The sequence below is a fragment of the Lissotriton vulgaris genome, chromosome 1_1 (assembly GCF_964263255.1).
Source record: "Lissotriton vulgaris chromosome 1_1, aLisVul1.2, whole genome shotgun sequence".
In the NCBI taxonomy this organism is placed as follows: domain Eukaryota; kingdom Metazoa; phylum Chordata; class Amphibia; order Caudata; family Salamandridae; genus Lissotriton; species Lissotriton vulgaris.
The window spans coordinates 1,364,756,654-1,364,775,227 of record NC_141685.1 but is presented as its reverse complement, the minus strand read 5'-3'; the positions used below and the strand labels follow the sequence as shown (position 1 = coordinate 1,364,775,227).

The 18,574-nt window shown below is 41.6% G+C and overlaps 1 protein-coding gene across 1 annotated transcript in view; it reads left to right on the top strand.

Moving 5' to 3' along the window:
• Positions 1 to 1,759: 1,759 nt before the first annotated feature.
• The window catches only part of LOC147749187 (maestro heat-like repeat-containing protein family member 1), a 38,278-nt gene continuing 21,463 nt past the window's right edge, over positions 1,760 to 18,574 (top strand). The window contains exons 1-8 of the mRNA XM_086936545.1: positions 1,760 to 1,820; positions 2,467 to 2,528; positions 3,404 to 3,523; positions 12,321 to 12,428; positions 13,634 to 13,754; positions 16,310 to 16,350; positions 16,640 to 16,781; positions 17,686 to 17,738. Of these exons, the coding sequence (XP_086792671.1) occupies positions 1,760 to 1,820; positions 2,467 to 2,528; positions 3,404 to 3,523; positions 12,321 to 12,428; positions 13,634 to 13,754; positions 16,310 to 16,350; positions 16,640 to 16,781; positions 17,686 to 17,738 (708 nt within the window). The remainder of the gene's footprint in view (positions 1,821 to 2,466; positions 2,529 to 3,403; positions 3,524 to 12,320; positions 12,429 to 13,633; positions 13,755 to 16,309; positions 16,351 to 16,639; positions 16,782 to 17,685; positions 17,739 to 18,574) is intronic.

The following is an 18,574-nucleotide window of genomic DNA, read 5'->3' as shown; positions in this document are numbered from 1 at the left end:
GGCACGTTCAGCCAGAATAATTGATGACAAATCACCCTTAAAGTAATATTCAGTATTCCCTTCTACAAAAGTATGTGTCACTTAATAGCTACTACATAAAACAAGCTTACAAAAAAAAGTGCTGCAATGAACAAAATAAATAATTATGAGAAGCATACGCTTACCGTCATGGCGGCAGAGAATAAAGAAGCTTACAAAAAAAGTGTGGCAAGCTGATAATATACCTACTGTGTCACGCCACGGGTAAGAGATCCAATCCCGCTAGGCATGGCTAAAAGGAGACAGGATGGCAACAAGCAGCGATTTACATGCCTTGCATGCAATCATTGCACTGCTATCGGCATAATTTTGATGCCAAACGTCGCGCACAAATCAAAGCTGAAGGTGGAGCTAAGACGAGGCTTTTGGAATTGTATCAATTCCAAGAAGATTCGTAAGACGAGAGCAGCACATGCGCTGCCTATGTCACAAGACCTAAAAAAGGAAGTACACAACTTGACGACCATGGCATGAAATTCTAAATAGCAATGCTGGTGTGTGGAATTTGCAATGAACAGGAACCAAAAAGACATGCAGCTCTGATGGGGACCAATCTGCGAGAACTGAATGCAAGCAAAGAACAAAAAAAAGAAATTATTGCTAGCGGTACGGCAGAAGCAGCGAGTGGCGGTGAGACCTGAAAAAGACCCTAATGCAGGCACCAACAGAAACACTCGCTCACTACTCTGCCAACCAGAAACTGGGGACACAAAAGGGAGGAAAAGTGCACAAAAGAGGCCCGCTCTGAAAAGCATGCAACCCACCTTGCTAGCCAGACACTGTGAGATGCAAAGGGGGAACGCACTTACAGTCCCTGGAGATAAACTAAGTTGAAGTGCAACAACAGCCTCTGTCTTGATTTCCTTGAACAGCAGACGCTGTCACTAGTGCCAACTGTGTTAAATAGCATTCAGTACGACTGCCTGCTGCAATGTTGTGAGACTTCAGTCTCCAAACCATGCAGAAACCATAGGAAACTAAGGCGTTAATCTTAGAATGGCAACTGAGAATTTGCAATTCCACCATCATGGCCCCACAAATCCTGACAAACTCTTATGCCGTCATTTCCCCACTGAATGGAATTTGCTTTCCAGATGTATAGGGTTGGCTTTCAAATAGCCTAGCTTCCATTATTGTTTAATATGGCTTTGTTATTGACAGATCTGCGCACCCTACCGTGGAGGTTCAGATGAAAGGGAAGAGTCAGTCAAGGTGTCCACGGCCATTATCCTGTCACTGGGTGAGTTGGTCATAAATGTATATATGTATATATTTGTGATACTGCAAGTATATGACGGTCTTTACCAGTGATCGGGTCCTCCGAAACATTAATTTCTGTCCACTGCTCTGCACATCACTTGATCTTCTTAAAAGCTATTGTTGCTTCAGTAATTACCTCCCTTCCCAGTGCATTTGTTAGCTTTCTATTAGAACACGTTGTCCAATTTACTATATACAGCTATAGTAGTCACATGAGTACCATGTGCTCCACCGATCATCATTAAATGTTGTAAACTATTGATATTGTACCTCCTGGATATGCGTTGAAAATTTCCTTACATTTGGCCTTGATGACCTGCTCCCCTGCGTTTAGTTCCTCCGTGCATGATTTTATTGTATGTCATTTTTCATGTATGTCTATTTTTCTCTTCACTTTACTCTTGCAGCCCATTCTAGCTCTAGTGAGGTCCTTAAATATTTTGGAAGTAGCTTGATCCATATGGGTGCAGAGTCCCGTGCCACAACAATAAAGCTGCTCTGCAAGCTTCTTGCTGAAACTGGTAAGCCTCTCAGTGGGTGGGTGGCAGCATGTGATTTCGATAGACATGGAAGATAGTTAAAGGACTGAATGCTTTCATGGAATGTGGAGCCCTAAGTTATAATTCCAACTTACCCTCTTACTTAACCAACATGGTGCAGCTATGAGCAAATCACCTCAATTTCATATTCCTCAGCTACACTGACTGCCAACAGTTCCTGGTAGAGCACTGTAATTTAAGAATAAATCCTCCCATCGTTAACATGAGTCGTGGTGAAGAAATAAAGTAGTGGTCAAACATTTCCACATCTGTCTTTTTGATAAATTGCTCCCACTGTGAGCCAATAATGGGACAGGGACACTGTGGAAAGAGATCCTGACATAGACTTCGGTGAGGAACAAAAAGGGACATAAAATATGGGGCAGGAAGACACAGACACACTCAGTGGTACATGATGGCACAGACATGCACAGTAGAACAGGAAGACATTGATAGGCCCATGAGGCTCACAGTCACAGACACACACACCAAGACTTGACAGGACCCTCAGGTAGGTAGGCACATGTAATAGTGGAAGCTTCATCTACTTATCTATTATTCCTGATCGTACTAGACAAAGACAATATCTATGTGTTATGAACATTTGATGTATGGCTTCATTTCATAGATTCAGAAGGTGCCTCTTATCTGGATGCTGTCCGTCACGTGCTTGAGGATGACAATCACAAGGTACCATCAAGTTATTATGTGTGCAGCATTCTGTGGTCAAGCAGTTTCATAATTAGCAACGCAATCTAATTTAAGTTATGCACTTTTTGAATAGTGCAGTATTCTCTACTTACGTGGACTCATTGCAGTGGTGCGTATACCACAGTCTGTTGTATTTTTCTAAGGCTGGTCTTTCGTGCAGGTGTTGGGTCATGCAACCTCCATCCATGTGTGTCTCCTCAGTGTCTTGTGTCTACTGTTTCCCTGTTCAAGTGGACATATCCAAGTTTTCCTGTCCTTCTCTGTGTCAACTCATTTTCAGACCCAATATATAGTATAGTGTAGGTCTGCTAAATCCTGCAGGTTGAGTTAGACAGTGGCCATCATTCTTCCCACAGACTACTCTAGTTTTTTTTCATTTCCACATTATTGGAATCTACAGCCTACTGATTTCTCATTTGCATTTTTGTAATCAATACAAGGTCCTGAGAGCTTCTTTGCTAGTTGTAACCTACCTAGACATCTTTTGCAATGTATCTTTCAATCTTTTACCAAGTTCCAATCACCTATAGAAGGCGTACACCACCTGGAATGTTTGAATATTCCCTCAATCACGCTTTGGTCAGACATTCTGTAAAAACAGTTTAATTAAATTGATTCAAGTTTTATTCTCAGAGTGTCTTAATAACCATTTTCCAATATTTTTTCAAAGGCTATATCCAGGTACTAGCTTTCCACACATACAAGTGTATTTCTATTTCCTCTATGAACAAAAAGGAAGGAGAGATTGTATGGTTTTCTCACACTCCCGTGCTGCTCCCTCACCAGAATGTGGGATTTGGTTTTATTTATACATCAAAAGGGTTTCTCACTAACCATTTTTTGCTTCATCACAGGTTATTCTTGCCACTTTAAGTTTAATATCCAATTTAACAACCAAAGGATATTATGATATGAATGGAAGAGCTTTGATGGAATATGTGCTTAGGAAAAACAGTCTCATCATTGAAGAACAGGTAAGTGGCAGATGTACATATTTGGGTGGGTGAATGTGCTAGGGGAACAGCAACCGTAGTCAGCCCAAAAGAAATAAGTGGACCTTTTAGCCCCTTTGTGCCCCAATGTAGCTTGTTTGCCACGTAATACAGATCTGCAGTGTTCCATATTTGCCCCTGGTGGTGGAATATAGACCTATGTACCTCTATTTAGTTCACATAGGCCCACTTAACATTCCATGTTCTCCATTTGAGCCTGATGTTCCCCACTTGCATTCCAGTGCGTCTTTCACCCTCCCTCAACCGTATGGGTCTCCCTTGCTCCATCAGGCTGATTACATTTGAACCTGAAATTCAGCTGCTGACTACCAGTGTCAACACTGTATATGCCATTTCTTTATGTCTTGTTCTTTCAGGGTGCCCATGACATGAACCAAGCCACTCAAGTGCTTTCCAGTATATTTACTTGTAGCTTCACTTGGACAGCCATCCTTTCAGTATACCTAGGCTTTCCTGTTTTCAGTTTCTATTTGTGGTCCATTCTCGTGTTTTTTTTCAATGTTTTCAAGTTATTTCAATACCTTTAAAAACAAGCATTGGCATAGTCAATAGAGCTCGCCTTTGGGACCTTTGGGACCTTATAAGTGTTTAGTTATCCAGCACAATATCCTGGTGCAACAGCAAGTGTTGCATGGCTAAACACTTATAAGGTCCCAGAGGAAATACCTATTGGCTATGCCAATGCTTGTTTTAAAATCCCTTCTCAATGGTTTATACAATGATCAAAATTACAGCTTTCCTAGAAAATCTCATATCTCCACAATTTCCCAAGCAAAACACCCGGTAAGTAGGAGTAAATGTAAATTCTGCTGTGCAAATCACCAATATCCCTGTTATGCCCTCTTTTAAAGGGCACCACTTGTAACAGGCAAAAATGATGGCACCTTTTAATTTCCGATCCCCGTGGTGTTAGATGTAAAAGAATGCCATAAATATCACATCCCCAGCAGGCCACTCGTAATGAGCTCCTAAACCATCCTTTCCGATTAGGATGTTTAAGAACTACTGATAAAAGGGTTTCCAAAGGGAGTAAATGTGTTAATTTATTGAGCATAATGGAGCATAATGGTGGAAAGAATTGGCAGAGGTGGGCTGCAGAGTTCCTCACAGAACGCTAGCAGCTTAAAGCCATCTGTGGCTACACCAGGACTGGTAAGGGACGAGATAGGACTGGGCAAATGTGTCGGAATTATTATGATTTATGGAGTCCTGCAGCAGGGTAGCAGCACCGGCCCAGCTCCGAAACAACTATCTCGCACTTCCATGTAAAAGAAGATGTGTGCCCACACTTTTCATCAGTTGTTCATGATAAATGGGCAGATAGTGCGGTTTTAATATTACATAAAGTTCCATGCAGCAGGACCATGACTCGCATAAGGCAAAATGAGGCAGCAATGTTAGGGTATTAGGACTAGGTGGCGCAATAAATCAAGGAAAGGCCATTAAAATAGACGGCTTTCCTTCTTTGCCTGGAGCACCGAGTATGCTAAACAAAATGGACTACTAGTGAGGAACAACAGTGGCTTGTGAGCTGCACTGCTTTAACAATGCTTTTGTTTACTTTTAACAATAACGGGAAAAATAGAGACTATGGGGATACGGAAAACAATATGGTTTATCTGTTAAACTTTTGTAGATCAGAAGTTGGCGTTGCACCTATAAAGCACTTCAAAATCCTAGAAAGGTGCAAAGACGCGATTTGACAGACTGGTACCCCAGTACTCATTTGCTTGGGCTTGTTTGGAAGCTCTGTGGGATCCAATATTTAATTACTTCCAGGGCTTACCAGCCTAGCAAACACATTACAAATCTACAGTCACACATCCTGCACAGCTAGAGTAAATATCTATTGCCAGTCTTTTACAAGACATACGTTAAGCGACGAGCGACCACGTTTACCCAGTCAAATGCAGCACTGAATAATCCAAACATACCAATGCTCGAATTGATAGGCAGGTTCTCTCTGCTCGCTACCTCCACTAGGTGGAGCCTAACCTCCATCACAGCTTCCTTGTGGTGCAGACTGAGCATGGACTCCCACAGGGCCTTCTCGCCAAAGAATGTAAGAAAACTAGAAACAACCGGAACTAAACAAAACCATGCATTTGTATTCTACCATTTGCTTTAGAATCTGCCCGGCACATAACAGAGAGCATACAGCTGCATGCTGGAAGAAACAGAGACGCCACATGTATCTCACTTGGTTTCATTATAGATGAACATTGAAAGTATAATAGTGAAAGAAACAGAAAAAAATACAAGCTTCAGCAGCACACGAGTGGTGCGCGCACGAGGCAAGAAGTAAACGAGAGGGAGGGGTGGGAGAGTGCCCGCGCCCATGCTAAACATCTAAAGGACATTTTGAAAAAAGCACGTAGGTGGTGGCCGAAAAAGCATTGTAGGTGCAAATGATGTTTAAACATGAAGCACAGCAACCTAAAGTGGGTCATCGCGATCGTTGTGAAAACGAAAGTGATTGCGATGACGTGCCAAAACACGTAAGGGATGCGCGCGCAGCAGGCCGCATGCTTGTGCGCATTCTAGCAAGCTGGTGGCTGCTTTGGGAGAACTTCCCAAAGCCGCTACTATATGGACAGCGCATGCGCGCTGACTCATCGAGACCTAATCAGTGGTGTCAGGGGTTACAACTTTTTCGCGCCATGAAAAGCAACAGAATCAGTGTTTTTCTGGTGTGTATGGAACATTTTGCTTTTATTATTGCTTGCTTTCTACACTGATAATGCATGGTATATAGACAGTGTATGTACAGTGTATATGAGGTCCAAATACATTTTTGCAAATCAAACGTATTGTAGTACACCATAGACCAGAGACTTCAATGAGTCTTTGGTCATGTGCGCTCGCTTTTTCCTTCCCATGTCCCTTTTTTCTGTGAAAAGGCCCTCTCAACATTGGCACTTGAAATGGGCAATGACAAGACAGCCAGTACACTATTTGCTAACGCTGGCCACTGACATAGCTTTCTATACCTACACTGTGCCCTTGAAGATTGCAATTCTCTGGACAGGTTCTGCAGCATTTGCTTTGAACTGGGCGATTCTGCCCTCCGAGTTATTGAAGTGGTCAAAAATAAAGCAGCACTTTTGAAACTACTGAGAAAATTCCTCTTTACTGAAGGGAACTAGAACTTGCACAGTGTACCACAGTGAGGATTCATTGACTTCAAATGCCATGGTTGATGAAGGGACATTTCTATGTCAAGCCGTTTCTCGTACATTGTAAAATAAAAGTTCCTGAATTGCTCTTCAACACTGATTTGTTTACCATATGGCAAGCACTCTAACATGGAACATGTTGCAGTGCCAAAGTCAATTTAAGGTGTCACCCAGACAACTCTCAAGACGATGTTTCACATTTACACCAAGTATGCAGAACACTTGGCAGACCAGGGTGTTTTCCGCCTCTAGTTTTTTTTATGTCCACTACAGCAGTTATGTTTTCCTGTAAACATCTAAGACTTTAGTAGAGTGTACTTCTTTTCACATCACTAGTAATTTGCGAACAAATATCCTCACATTTCTTGCCTTTGGCATCATCATTCAGCAAACATGTTGTAAACGGTTTCCACATGGGTACTATAGCATTTCACAGCCCCTTGGTCCAAGAACCATCAGCTAAGTGACACAGTTCACAGTGGGATGACTTTTTCTTTGATGCCACACAAAGCACAAAATGAGAAATATTTGTGTTTTAGTCCCCTCGCACAACAAAACAGTGCACTAGGATGGACTAAAAAGTCAATAGCATTCTTCATTAACTCTGAAGATTGTAAAGATGCTTTTAGCATACCATCTAACAAGTGGAAAGGATCTCTTACAGGTATCAATTTTGAAAGGTCATTACACAGCTTTTTTGTATATGTAGCTGAATCACTGCAAGTACAATCAAAATCACTCCAATCTGTGTTGAATTTAGAAAGAAACATTTTGCAGCGGCATACCGAGTGACACTGCGATCCATGTTTCATCCTGTCATGTTTTCACCACTATCCCAGATGCTTGGCGATAGCACTTTTTTCACATATACTTGTCATTATACATTGCATTGAATGTTTAAAGCCTGTGGTGTTGTCAATTCACCTACTATCAATACTGACTCACTAGAAACTTGGGGCTGATCTATCAAGGGCTTTTACCCATTCTCTGTGGATAAATGTGATGGCACATTTTGGGACAGATTTGTATGAAACCAGCCATTTTACCTATCAGTTACAGAATCAAACACAGCCAAAATATCAAATATGATTTTGATATTTCCTGATTCTCTACAGTTTATCAAATTATTAAACACGACCTAAAACATGCTTCTGAACTCTGCATCTTTAGACCAAAGACCACAAAACTTCAAAAAGCAAAAGGAAGAAAAAACATTATTTCAGTGACATCCCTCAACAGCAAAACTCAAGCAGAATAATGTTAGCCCAGTCTTTCTTGCTGCCACCTTATATAACAAAGTTATATTGTATAGGCCCCCTCAGGAAAAAATGACTCTTTCACTCTCCTTTTCCTTTCTTTGAGTGGCATTTAATTAGTAGTACGCAGGTGTTTTTTCAGTGTTTATAAGTTTAAACTGGTGAGGGTTTATCAGTTATTATAGGTTTAAAACTAAGACAGCCAAAGTATACCCTATCCATGGTTTTTCAATTATTGCGAAACGATTAACACAGTGTACCCTTACTATTGTGGGGTCCGAGTTTTGATGTCAAACACAAGTGCAGTCAGTGTCCCCAAATAAGAGTCATTGCCACTGGTTTGAGTAGGACTGTGGCCCTTCTGATCCTTTGATGGCTTTCATCAAGCTCTTGTGGTGTGAAAAATTGTTCAATGTTGTGAACAACGCACATCAGAAAAGGGTCCAATAATATCCTTTAGTTATTCTCATTCTAATTATTTGCCCTCCTCTTCCTCCACAGATCCAATGAGTGATTTTGTATTGGGCACGTTTTCTGCCTCTTCTCTTTTCTTGGACCTTCTCAAGTCCTATGGACGCTTACACTTTGATCATATCTCTAGTCGCTGTAGAAACACCTGTCATCTGACTAGGGGACAGGAATGAGTTTTGGATCAGTGCCCTTCACCAGTGTTTGTGGGGCTGCAGGTGATGGTGTGAAAGCATGGGCAATGGGAGGTGGCATGGTGCCTGAAGGCTGCAGGACACTTGGCTTTGTCAGTGTCCCCGTGAGAGTAGGCCACAGTTGCTTATGCTCTCCCCAATCCCTCCAGAACAGCAAACGTACCATGTCCTTTTTGATCACTGTGAAAGATGGCGGGACCTTATTGAAGCTTGTAAGGAGAGGAACATGCACCACTTTTGGAGCCTGATAAAATGGGGTGCAGGAAGCACATGTAATCACTGCAAAATCATGTGGAGCCTGCTCTGTAGGTTAAGTTTTTTCAGATCAATATGCATCTAATAATAAAATTGATTATGACCCTTCTTGGGTTTATTTTAAATCATCGGATACTGTCTTCAACTTAGCTGATGTGACAATGGCGCTGAGCACTGTTACCATTGGGAGAGCGCTAGGCATAGTCAAGGTCCCCGCAGATATTTTTCTCCAGGATAAAGACAATGGAATTAAAACATAATGTTTTTAGCAAATGCAATTGCTCATGGAGCTCTGATCCCGGATACCTGGAGAGGGGCGGAAATCATCCCGATTTATAAAAAAAGGAGATACATCCTTACCCGGGAACTACAGGCAAATAAGCCTGTTAAACTCAATCCAGAAAGTCGTAGCTCAACTTATCTTGGCAAAAATTAAAACCTGTATTGATGATAATGACATTTTGAGTCCTCTTCTGGGCTAATATGAGCACTATTTATAAAGTATTCCGATTAATTAAAATTTATCGGTGGACAGTAACACTTGGAAAAGGAAGCCTTTATGCAGCCTTTGTTGATCTTAAGTCTGCTTTTGACTTGATATCACGGCCCAAACTGTGGAGGGTACTGCAGGAACTCGGCTTGCCCCCGACCTACTTTTCCTAATTGTGCGCCTCTACGAATACAACTATGACCACATTTGTTGGGGGGCGCCAGGAAACAAGACTGACCAGTTCCCGGTAATGATGGGAGTACGTCAGGGTTGCGTTTTAGCACCTACGTTATTCTCACTCCTTATTAATGGTATTATTAGCTTTTTAGCTTCCTTTTCCACAGATGCTCCAGTTTTAGCAGGCACAAAAAGTCCCATAATAATGTTTGCGGACGATATGCTTATACTGTCTAAAACACTGAGTGGGCTACAGCATTCGCTGTTGCATTTTGAAGAATTTTGCTTATTGCCTGGCCTAACAGTCAATAGTTCAAATAAAAGTTCATGACCTTTAAACCACATAGGTCATTTAATGGGGGGTAATGGATGGGCAATCCGTGGATCAGGTTAATGCATTACTTATCTAGGCATCACTCTGCATAAACGACTTCGCTGGAGGCCGCATATTGACACCATGGCCTTAAAGCACATGCAGTTGGCCGGAGCCATGAAAAAAAGGAACATAAGACATCACTGACTAAGCCCCTTTACCCCGGCACTGCACATCTATATTATGGGGCTTAGAGAAAATGCATCCTCTAGCTTTCTCCGAGAATAAGTTCCTGAGTGGGATAACAAGCCTACATCAAAGTACCCCTATGATTTAGGCAGAAAAGCCATAGTAGACCTTGCAAGGCTGTGCCCTATTCTCTTCTGGCGTAGAATCTGGCGTACCCCAGAATTGGCCATCTTTGCAGACGGTCTTAAAGATATAATGGAGGCAGATCACTTCCACAAGATTGGCTGGCTATGCAACATCAGATCATTACTAATTAGCATGGGTATGCCATCACTGTGGGATGATCCTAGTGCTACTGGGTTCCCACCAAAACATTTAATTAAGCAAAAGTACTGGGAACCGATGGTGCAAGAAGCAAATAGAATGAGCGATGCCACCTCTCTAACAGGGAAGTTCTAACAAATTAAACCAAATCCATGTTTTACTGTGACGTAATTAGTACTAAGCCGCTAGATCGCAAACTGTGTTTTCAGTTTAGAGCAGGCTGCTTACCTTTGAAGTCCTTTACAGCTGCATGGTCCACTGCGGCTGATGACAAATGTCTAAACTGCACTGACACTGAAGAATCATACGCGCATGTGCTGTTTGTCTGTCCGGCGTACGCTGCTCCCCGCAAAGCCTGGCTGACACCCATTTGTAGGAACATGGGTACTCACTTGTTAAGTGTAGCAATGAGAATATTGTGTTCTGATCCATCAGTCCAGTGCGCAGTATCAGTGGAAACGTTTTTGAGATGGATGTGGACAATTAGATCTAGGCTCCTTTTGTACCTCTGTAAATGAAGTCTCCTACCGATAATAATAATAATATGCTATATTTTAATGCTTGGACACTTTTTTAAACTATCTATCAATTAGTAGCATTAATTTTGTCTATCAACATATAGTATATGCTCTTTTAATGTGTTTGATTATCTCTTTTTATTGAAATTTTCAATTTATTGTATTTTTTTTATAACTTGAAAAATCGTTTTTATGTGAATTGCTTTTGTGACATCTGTCGAATAAAGCTCGTGTTGACTGACAGTTAAGCAAGGCCCAACCTTAAAAAAACAAAACCTATGAAAAGCCATTTTTTGGAAAGGCAAGGGTCAGTTTTGGTCATGATTCAAAATGGTGGCCAAAGATAAAATGGTGCCGCAAATGCAAATTTTTACATGAATAAGTGCATAATCAAAACAGCAAAAACAATTTTATTCTAACAAGGTCTGATGCTGGGGACAATTCAGATGCCTGTCCTTGTGTTGCATCGCACTGTAAGAATGATGCTTGTACACCTAGATCCCATCTTAGTTAACCTGATGCACATGTTGACTGGCTTAAGCGCAAAGAAATAAAATGCTCAGACACTTTGGGAATGGACTGGCTCAACAGCAGTGCTCACAGGCAGTACAGAGGCCAACCACACAATCCAGCCTATGAGATCCAACTGCCCCTTAGACTTTACCAAGGCTAACTGGGCTATTTCTGGGGTGATTGGGGAAGGCACATGGGCATTCAGCTACTGCACTGATAAGCTGGGCTTTTCACTGACAGTGCATTATCTAGTGGGTTATTTTCTGTTGCATACCCCACTTTACAGTTTAAATGCCTAACATGGCAAACCACCAAATCCAGCGCAAAGTAGCATGAACATACTTCAAATCAGTATTTTATATCAAAACTGCCTACCATAAACGTGGTTCCTGGTATTCTTTAGTCTTTATTGAGTGTATTAAGTCCCATAAGGTATCACATACTTCCTCATCAAGTCATAGGGGAAGGGCAAATCTGTGTGGTGAGCACGAGATACTACTGTGTGGTGCCAGAGGCGCAATTTCTCAGGGGTAGTGTCCCATGTATCAGAACCTTATATATTATAAGTGAGTCCACCGGTATTTTGACAGTATATGAATGCTATACCCTCCCACGCCTAATGGCTGGGTACTTTTATACTCAACAGAGCGGAGCATGAGAGCATAATCGCATTTGTACATTTCTATTTACATGTTTGAGGCTAGTAGTTTTGCTTTCACATTTGGATTTGTCAAGAGGTTCTCTTTGTGCTTGACAACTTTGATTAGAAAGTTGTGATGTTTTAACTCTCAAATCTCTTGTCCCTCCATAAGGAGAGAAAATACAATTAAAATTATGTGCAAATACATCGTATTTTACTTTGCTTTCTTTTCCACATTTCCACAGATCGCTAGTCACCTGGATGATGAATCTGATGTTGAGGAAGAGACCATCCTCATCCAAATCTCTCAGCTCCTCAATACAATTGCATTACACCATAGAAATACTGATGAGGTAAGCAAGGGGGATGTGAAACAAGGTGGGTTATTTAACTAGGTGTATAGAAAATATAACTTGCAGAATGTCCAAAGACTCCTAAATTCCCGGGTGATCTTCATTATCCTCCGGCTCACATACAAGCACATTTTTGTAAAGCTCCCTCTGCTGCAGGGTTGTATGTTGGAACCATGCAGGAATTTATCACACCTGCCTTAACAACGTGTTCTGAACCACGATTGCAATGTTTGAAACGCATTCCTTTACCAGAGAAGTCGTTACAATGAATTGCCTTAGGGAAAGCGCTGGACTTTGGAATAGTAAAATGTACTATTCCAACTCCATTATGTGCAACAGTAGGGAAAGTGTTGGCCTTAAAGTCCAAAATTAGTCCAACAACGCTTTCCTTTAGGCGAGGCATCGCAACTACCTGTGTGGTAAAGGAATACATTGTAAAGATGCATTAGTGAGTGGATCACATTGTTAATGCACACAGTGGTTCGAGATACGATGTAAAAGTTGTGTCCTCTGATGGAGGAATGGAGGTCTGCTGTCCCATGCAGAACTTCCCAGGGTTTGGAGCATTTGTACAAGAGCACCAATTGAATCCTACCTCATTCATTAGAATGAGGCAGAAGGGTTTGCAGCTTCTTCTAAATAGACTGAAATGAGACTTAATGGTACATCGGTTATATTGCATAACTTTGCTTCTCAATTTGCATCTCCTATTTGCTACCTGTCCCATGATACATCAGGCACCAATATTTCATATCAACATGGTTGTTCATTCCCAGCCATTGCTTTTCGTATTCTGGCACATTCCTAAAGATGATTCTATGAAGATTCCAACAGGTAATGAGCTAATTTGCAAACTTCAGCTCACTTGTAGGGTTTTTGGAAAGTAACATGTTTCACACATTCTCTGCACATAATGGGTTCATTTTGATTGGATGCAGAATCCCAGATTGTAGCATTAAACACGGTTAGTGCTACATCAGTGTAATACTAGGCATCTGCCTTGGACCCCATCAGCGAGGAATTGTATCAGCAAGGGGATGAATCAAATATAGACCCATCTCTTGGATATGGGAGCTTGCAAAATGCCCTATGAACTAAATAAAATGCCAAAAACCCTCCCACCAGCCATGATTGTTTATCTGTGGGAATAAAGCCTTATTAAATGCTAATGATACAAATAACACGTTCACCACTCTTTCTTGCAGGACTTTTGGAAAGAGATTTTGCTCTACATGCTGGAAGAGGGCTATACTTCATCTGTGCCAGCACTGTGCCAGATGGTACTTGTTGTAGATAAGAAAGCAAGCATCAACTTTAAGGAATGTGGTGAGTCTTAAACATCCTACTCATTGATGCCGTGGGATCTACCATTGAAGGTGGTTAATGCTTCCTCCTCCTCTCCCCAGATTCCCTCATATTTAGTAATGATCTGGCATGAGGTGAAGAACCAGTCCATTAGCTCAGGAGTTTGGTTAATTTACTATAGTATGTGGGTGTCATTCTTTCAATAACAGTGTTTGCTCTCACTTTAGTGATATATGTATCTGTGTTGATGTTGCTGCTTTCTATATAATAATAAATCTTCATTCGGAAGTCGTCACATCCATAAAAGATTCAAAAAAATATAAAATATAACTATAAGAAGAACTTCATTACATTAAAAGAGATACTGTGCAAATTTGCATGGTCCAAGCTGACGTCAGTCGCATCTTGAGCTTCTTGATCTAAAAGAATCCCTCAGGAAATTTGTGGCAACAAAAAGGGTATGGTTGTTAGGCAAAAGCTGCAAATGCATTACTACAACCCAGGCTTGTCTAAATTTCATGGCTTTTAAAAGGAGCCTAAGAATCAATCTCCTGGGGTGGGGAAAATATTTACATAAGAAGACAAAGTGTAAGGTGTCCTGTGGCGGCCAAAAGTGTGGCAGGGTATGCTCAGACGTGAGTCCCTTGCTCACTTTGCCACTGGATTCAATCAAGCCGGGCTGAAGACGGCTGGAATGCCAGAAACCGGTCCTCGGAAGCTTGTTTCCGGGCCAGGGAAGGCATGGCTTGGCAGTTTGGGCTGGACTGTTCCCATGAGGCACAGGGTCAGACTAATTAGCATATAGCCATGTCTGAACTGGGGGGGGGGGCAGAGTGGGCTAAAGAATGGTGATGGATTAAACCCAGATCTTTTGACTGGGTGTGAGTGTTTGATTGGTTTAGATGCTCCGTCCATTACCACCCCCTTTTGTACTGCTTTTGGCCGCCATAAGTGTGGTAGGGTATGCTCAGACGTGAGTCCCTTGCTCACTTTGCCACTGGATTCAAGCAAGCCGGGCTGAAGACGGCTGGAATGCCAGAAAACGGTCCTCGGAAGCTTGTTTCCGGTCCAGGGAAGGCATGGCTTGGCAGTTTGGACTGGACTGTTCCCATGAGGCACAGGGTCAGACTGATTTGCATATAGCCATGTCTGAACTGGGGTGGCAGAGTGGGCTAAAGAACGGTGATGGATTAAACCCAGATCTTTTGACTGGGTGTGAGTGTTTGATTGGTTCAGATGCTCCGTCCATTACCACCCCCTTTTGTACTTCTATCTGTGACTAGCATAGATGCCTCCCCTGGTCGCTTAAAGATAATGTGCCCGGTGATATGGGAGGGTCCGCCGCCTTGTTCTCTATATACTTATTGTAGTTTGTCAGCCATAAAGTTACTTTCTGTTGGTTTCAGCTCTTCATCTGGTTATTACCCTCACGCCACTTAAATGCAATGTGCTGACTGTCTCAGGTTTCCACACTCTGTGAGACTTCTCAGGCCTCTAATGGTCCTCTTCAAACCTTGGAGTATTCTTGCTCTCCATGGAGTTACCTATCTCTGGTATGGTGATCAGACCTTTCTGGGTATGGTACCTATTTATACGCTTTTACTTTAGTCAGCCGCAAAATGGATGTATTTTATTTCTCTATGGAGTTACTTTTGGTTATGATATTTGTCTCTTCAATGTTTCTGGTTCATTATTTTGGACTTCAGATCCAGACTAAATTGCTAGTTATTGGCTCTCACTTGACATATGGACCTGATAGACAAGGAGGCCTACTCAATGAGGGTACATGAAAATAATTATTTGGACTGACTCCAAGGTCAAGAAGTAGATTAGCATCATGTGGTGAGAACCTGTAATTGAAAACTACATTTCCAGAGCTCCAATTAGCAGTCCCCACTCAACTTTCCAATGAATATGTTGATAAAGTACAAGTAACCTGGGCAGATGGTATCATAGTCTATTTCTTTGTCACTCATGTAAAGGGTCCTAAGCAGAACAGAACAGGTAATTATGTATTCATTATAGCCTGCTCCCCAGGTGGTTAACATTATTAGAAAATGGTTATGCAAGAACATGTTTTGGTGTCCTCTTTCTGTTGGGATATCCGCTGTCGCAGAATGACTCCTCTTTAGCATGGTCCATTCAATATGTAGGGCGTGTCCACGGCTCCTGTTGCATCCTCTCTTATCCCACTGTAGTCTTCTGTCACTCAATGACAGCTGAAGCAGGACCATTGCATGACAGCTTAGGTAGCATCTTCTGCGGCTGTCATTCCTTGACAGCAATTGTTGGGGTAGGGAGGTGGAGCATTGTAGCACAGACCATTGAGGTACTGTATACCACTAGCAGCATCCTTTGTGGTGGGGTTGTCTTTGTCAGTATCTGCAGGGACATTAAAGCATCCTCATGACCTCTAGTGCCTTATTGAACTACCACCCATCACTCCATCCTCTTCTTTGCAGATACTACTGAGTGTCTTAAGTGTGTTTGTCAGCCACATGTCTTCCTTTGGCAAGTGTTGCTCAGTATTTTATGGACTGAGTATGACATGTCTTCTTTCTTTTGTATCTAAACAGCTAAAGGAATTCCAATACACAGCCTCTTCATAAGATTGCTTGTGAGTATCCACCCCCACCATATTCCAACAGATCCCTCTCCTCAAGTTCTTTGCTGGCATTTCTATGCAACCTGCCCATGGAGAGCTTGCATTCAACTCGGCTTTTATCCTTTTGAACTTGATGGTTTTATTTCTAGTCAATTGGTTATCAGTAAGACATACTATTTATATCACACAGAAACAGCCAAAATGAGGTATTAAGTACTGTATAGAAAACAAGGTAGCATTTCCAGATGCTTTAAAGACCAGTGAGTATTCTCTTGCTGAATTCTTTGTTGTGGGTTTTCAGGTCATTTCTTCACATCCTCGCTGGGATGTCGAAAAGGGAACCGCTGTCTTGGCTCTTCTCGAACGCCTGATTCCTGCAAACTACCCGTTTTTAGCGAGGCTCATCAGAATGAAGATCCCCCCATTGATAACATATTTGGAAGGTGAGTTCCCAAAGCACAAGCCATTGAGCACCCAATTTAAACAAGCATTAATGGTATTTCAAACAAGCATTGACAAAGCTATTAAGCCTGGTGTTGGCTGCTAGTTTTTAGGCTTTGTCCACGCTTGTTTTTTTTCACAGTTTTTGTAAGCCTTTACTGTGGGAGGAGATGCCAGGTACTCAAAAAGCCCACATTCCTTTAGTAGTCCCTGGAACTAAAGAAAAATACTTTGTGGATGTGCTCCTTGTGACCCTCACGGGTGAGTAGTGCGCTCTACAAGTGTATTGATTGATTGATTGAAAAAGCAGAATGCCATCACTTACAGTGAAGTTAGCTTAAGGCTGATTTGGCCCATGATGAATGCTGTGGAGGGCAGAAGAGAATGTGAATGATATGAAACAATAGGTCAACAGATGAGGAGGTCGAACTATGAAGTGTTATAATCATTTTGGTCTTGGTTATAATAAAGGAGTATTTTTCTATATGTATGTAATTTTAGAGCAGGTATGCACTTTTTATCTCTGAACCACGACGGCCATCCCCTATGTGATCAAGGCTGCATCTGACAGCCAAATGCTTTCAGGCTAAAGCTCTATAAAAATAGATCTTCTGCAAACAAGTGATGTGGCAGCCTTTCGGTTATATAAGAAAGGAAACAAAAATATATAAACCTAAAATTACAACCAGATATAAGGATGTAAGAGTGACATCAAGGGCACATGAACAACTGATGACATTGAATTCAAATCCCAGGACAGGCTGAGCCAACAGCCAGATTTTGCACACTTTGAATTGTGTGACTCTACTTCTGCTAGTGCTTGGTATTTAAGCCCATGGCATTTGAAATGTTGCCTGCTGTTCACTTTTACTTACATATTTTCTTTTTTCCCAACTGCTATTTCAGCTGCAACTGAAAGAAACTTTGACTTGGAACAGTGGAAATGCGCGCTTGTTTCAGTAAGGATTAATTGCTAATGAATGTCACACATGGCTCCTAACGCATTGTCTTTCATATTCACTCATTTAGAGTGAATTAATGCAGATATTAAATTCACCCCATCATAGTGCTGTTCTGCTATGTGGTTGCAATATGTTCACCATATGCCTATTGTTTCTCTGGATTGTGAATGGGCACGGTGAGGGAGAAGCCAATCTCGGTACACAACTTTTTCCTAGAATGCAATATTTACCAGAACCATTTAAAACCTCATTGGCCATATTCACATTCAGAACCTTGGAATTACGTGCTTACTGCAGATAGTCCTGCATGTATAAGATTTTATCTCCATGTTTTACCTACATAAATTACAGGCACTGCAGTGATTATTGCATTAAATCAATCTGACTGTTTTTACACAGGGTTAGAAATGTAGCCCCGTGTTGGAAATCAGGTCCTCTGACTCTTTTTGTCCCCAGGATAGTCACACTAGCACAACATTCTTCTTTCCCTGGATTGTCACAATATCACTCTTCCGGGTCTGCCAACTGCTTTTCACATCATCAGAATGTTTATATTCTGCAATCAGTTTGGCATGTGATCAGTGCTCTCCATATTCATCTGAATTGTTACTCTGTCACTGTTCTAGTGTAACCTTGTAATGGCCAGGTTATAACTGTCTCTATTCAATCCTTGGTTATCGCACTCCTACTTGGTTCCTTTGTAACAGTGTATTCTTTGCCAGGTCATCACACTTCACTTTGCTTTTATTGTGCTCCTGTGAGGTAATTTTCTTTTCTTTGTGTTCAGTCTTCACCCTTATTAACACTACATTTTCATTCAGCCCTAACTCTGG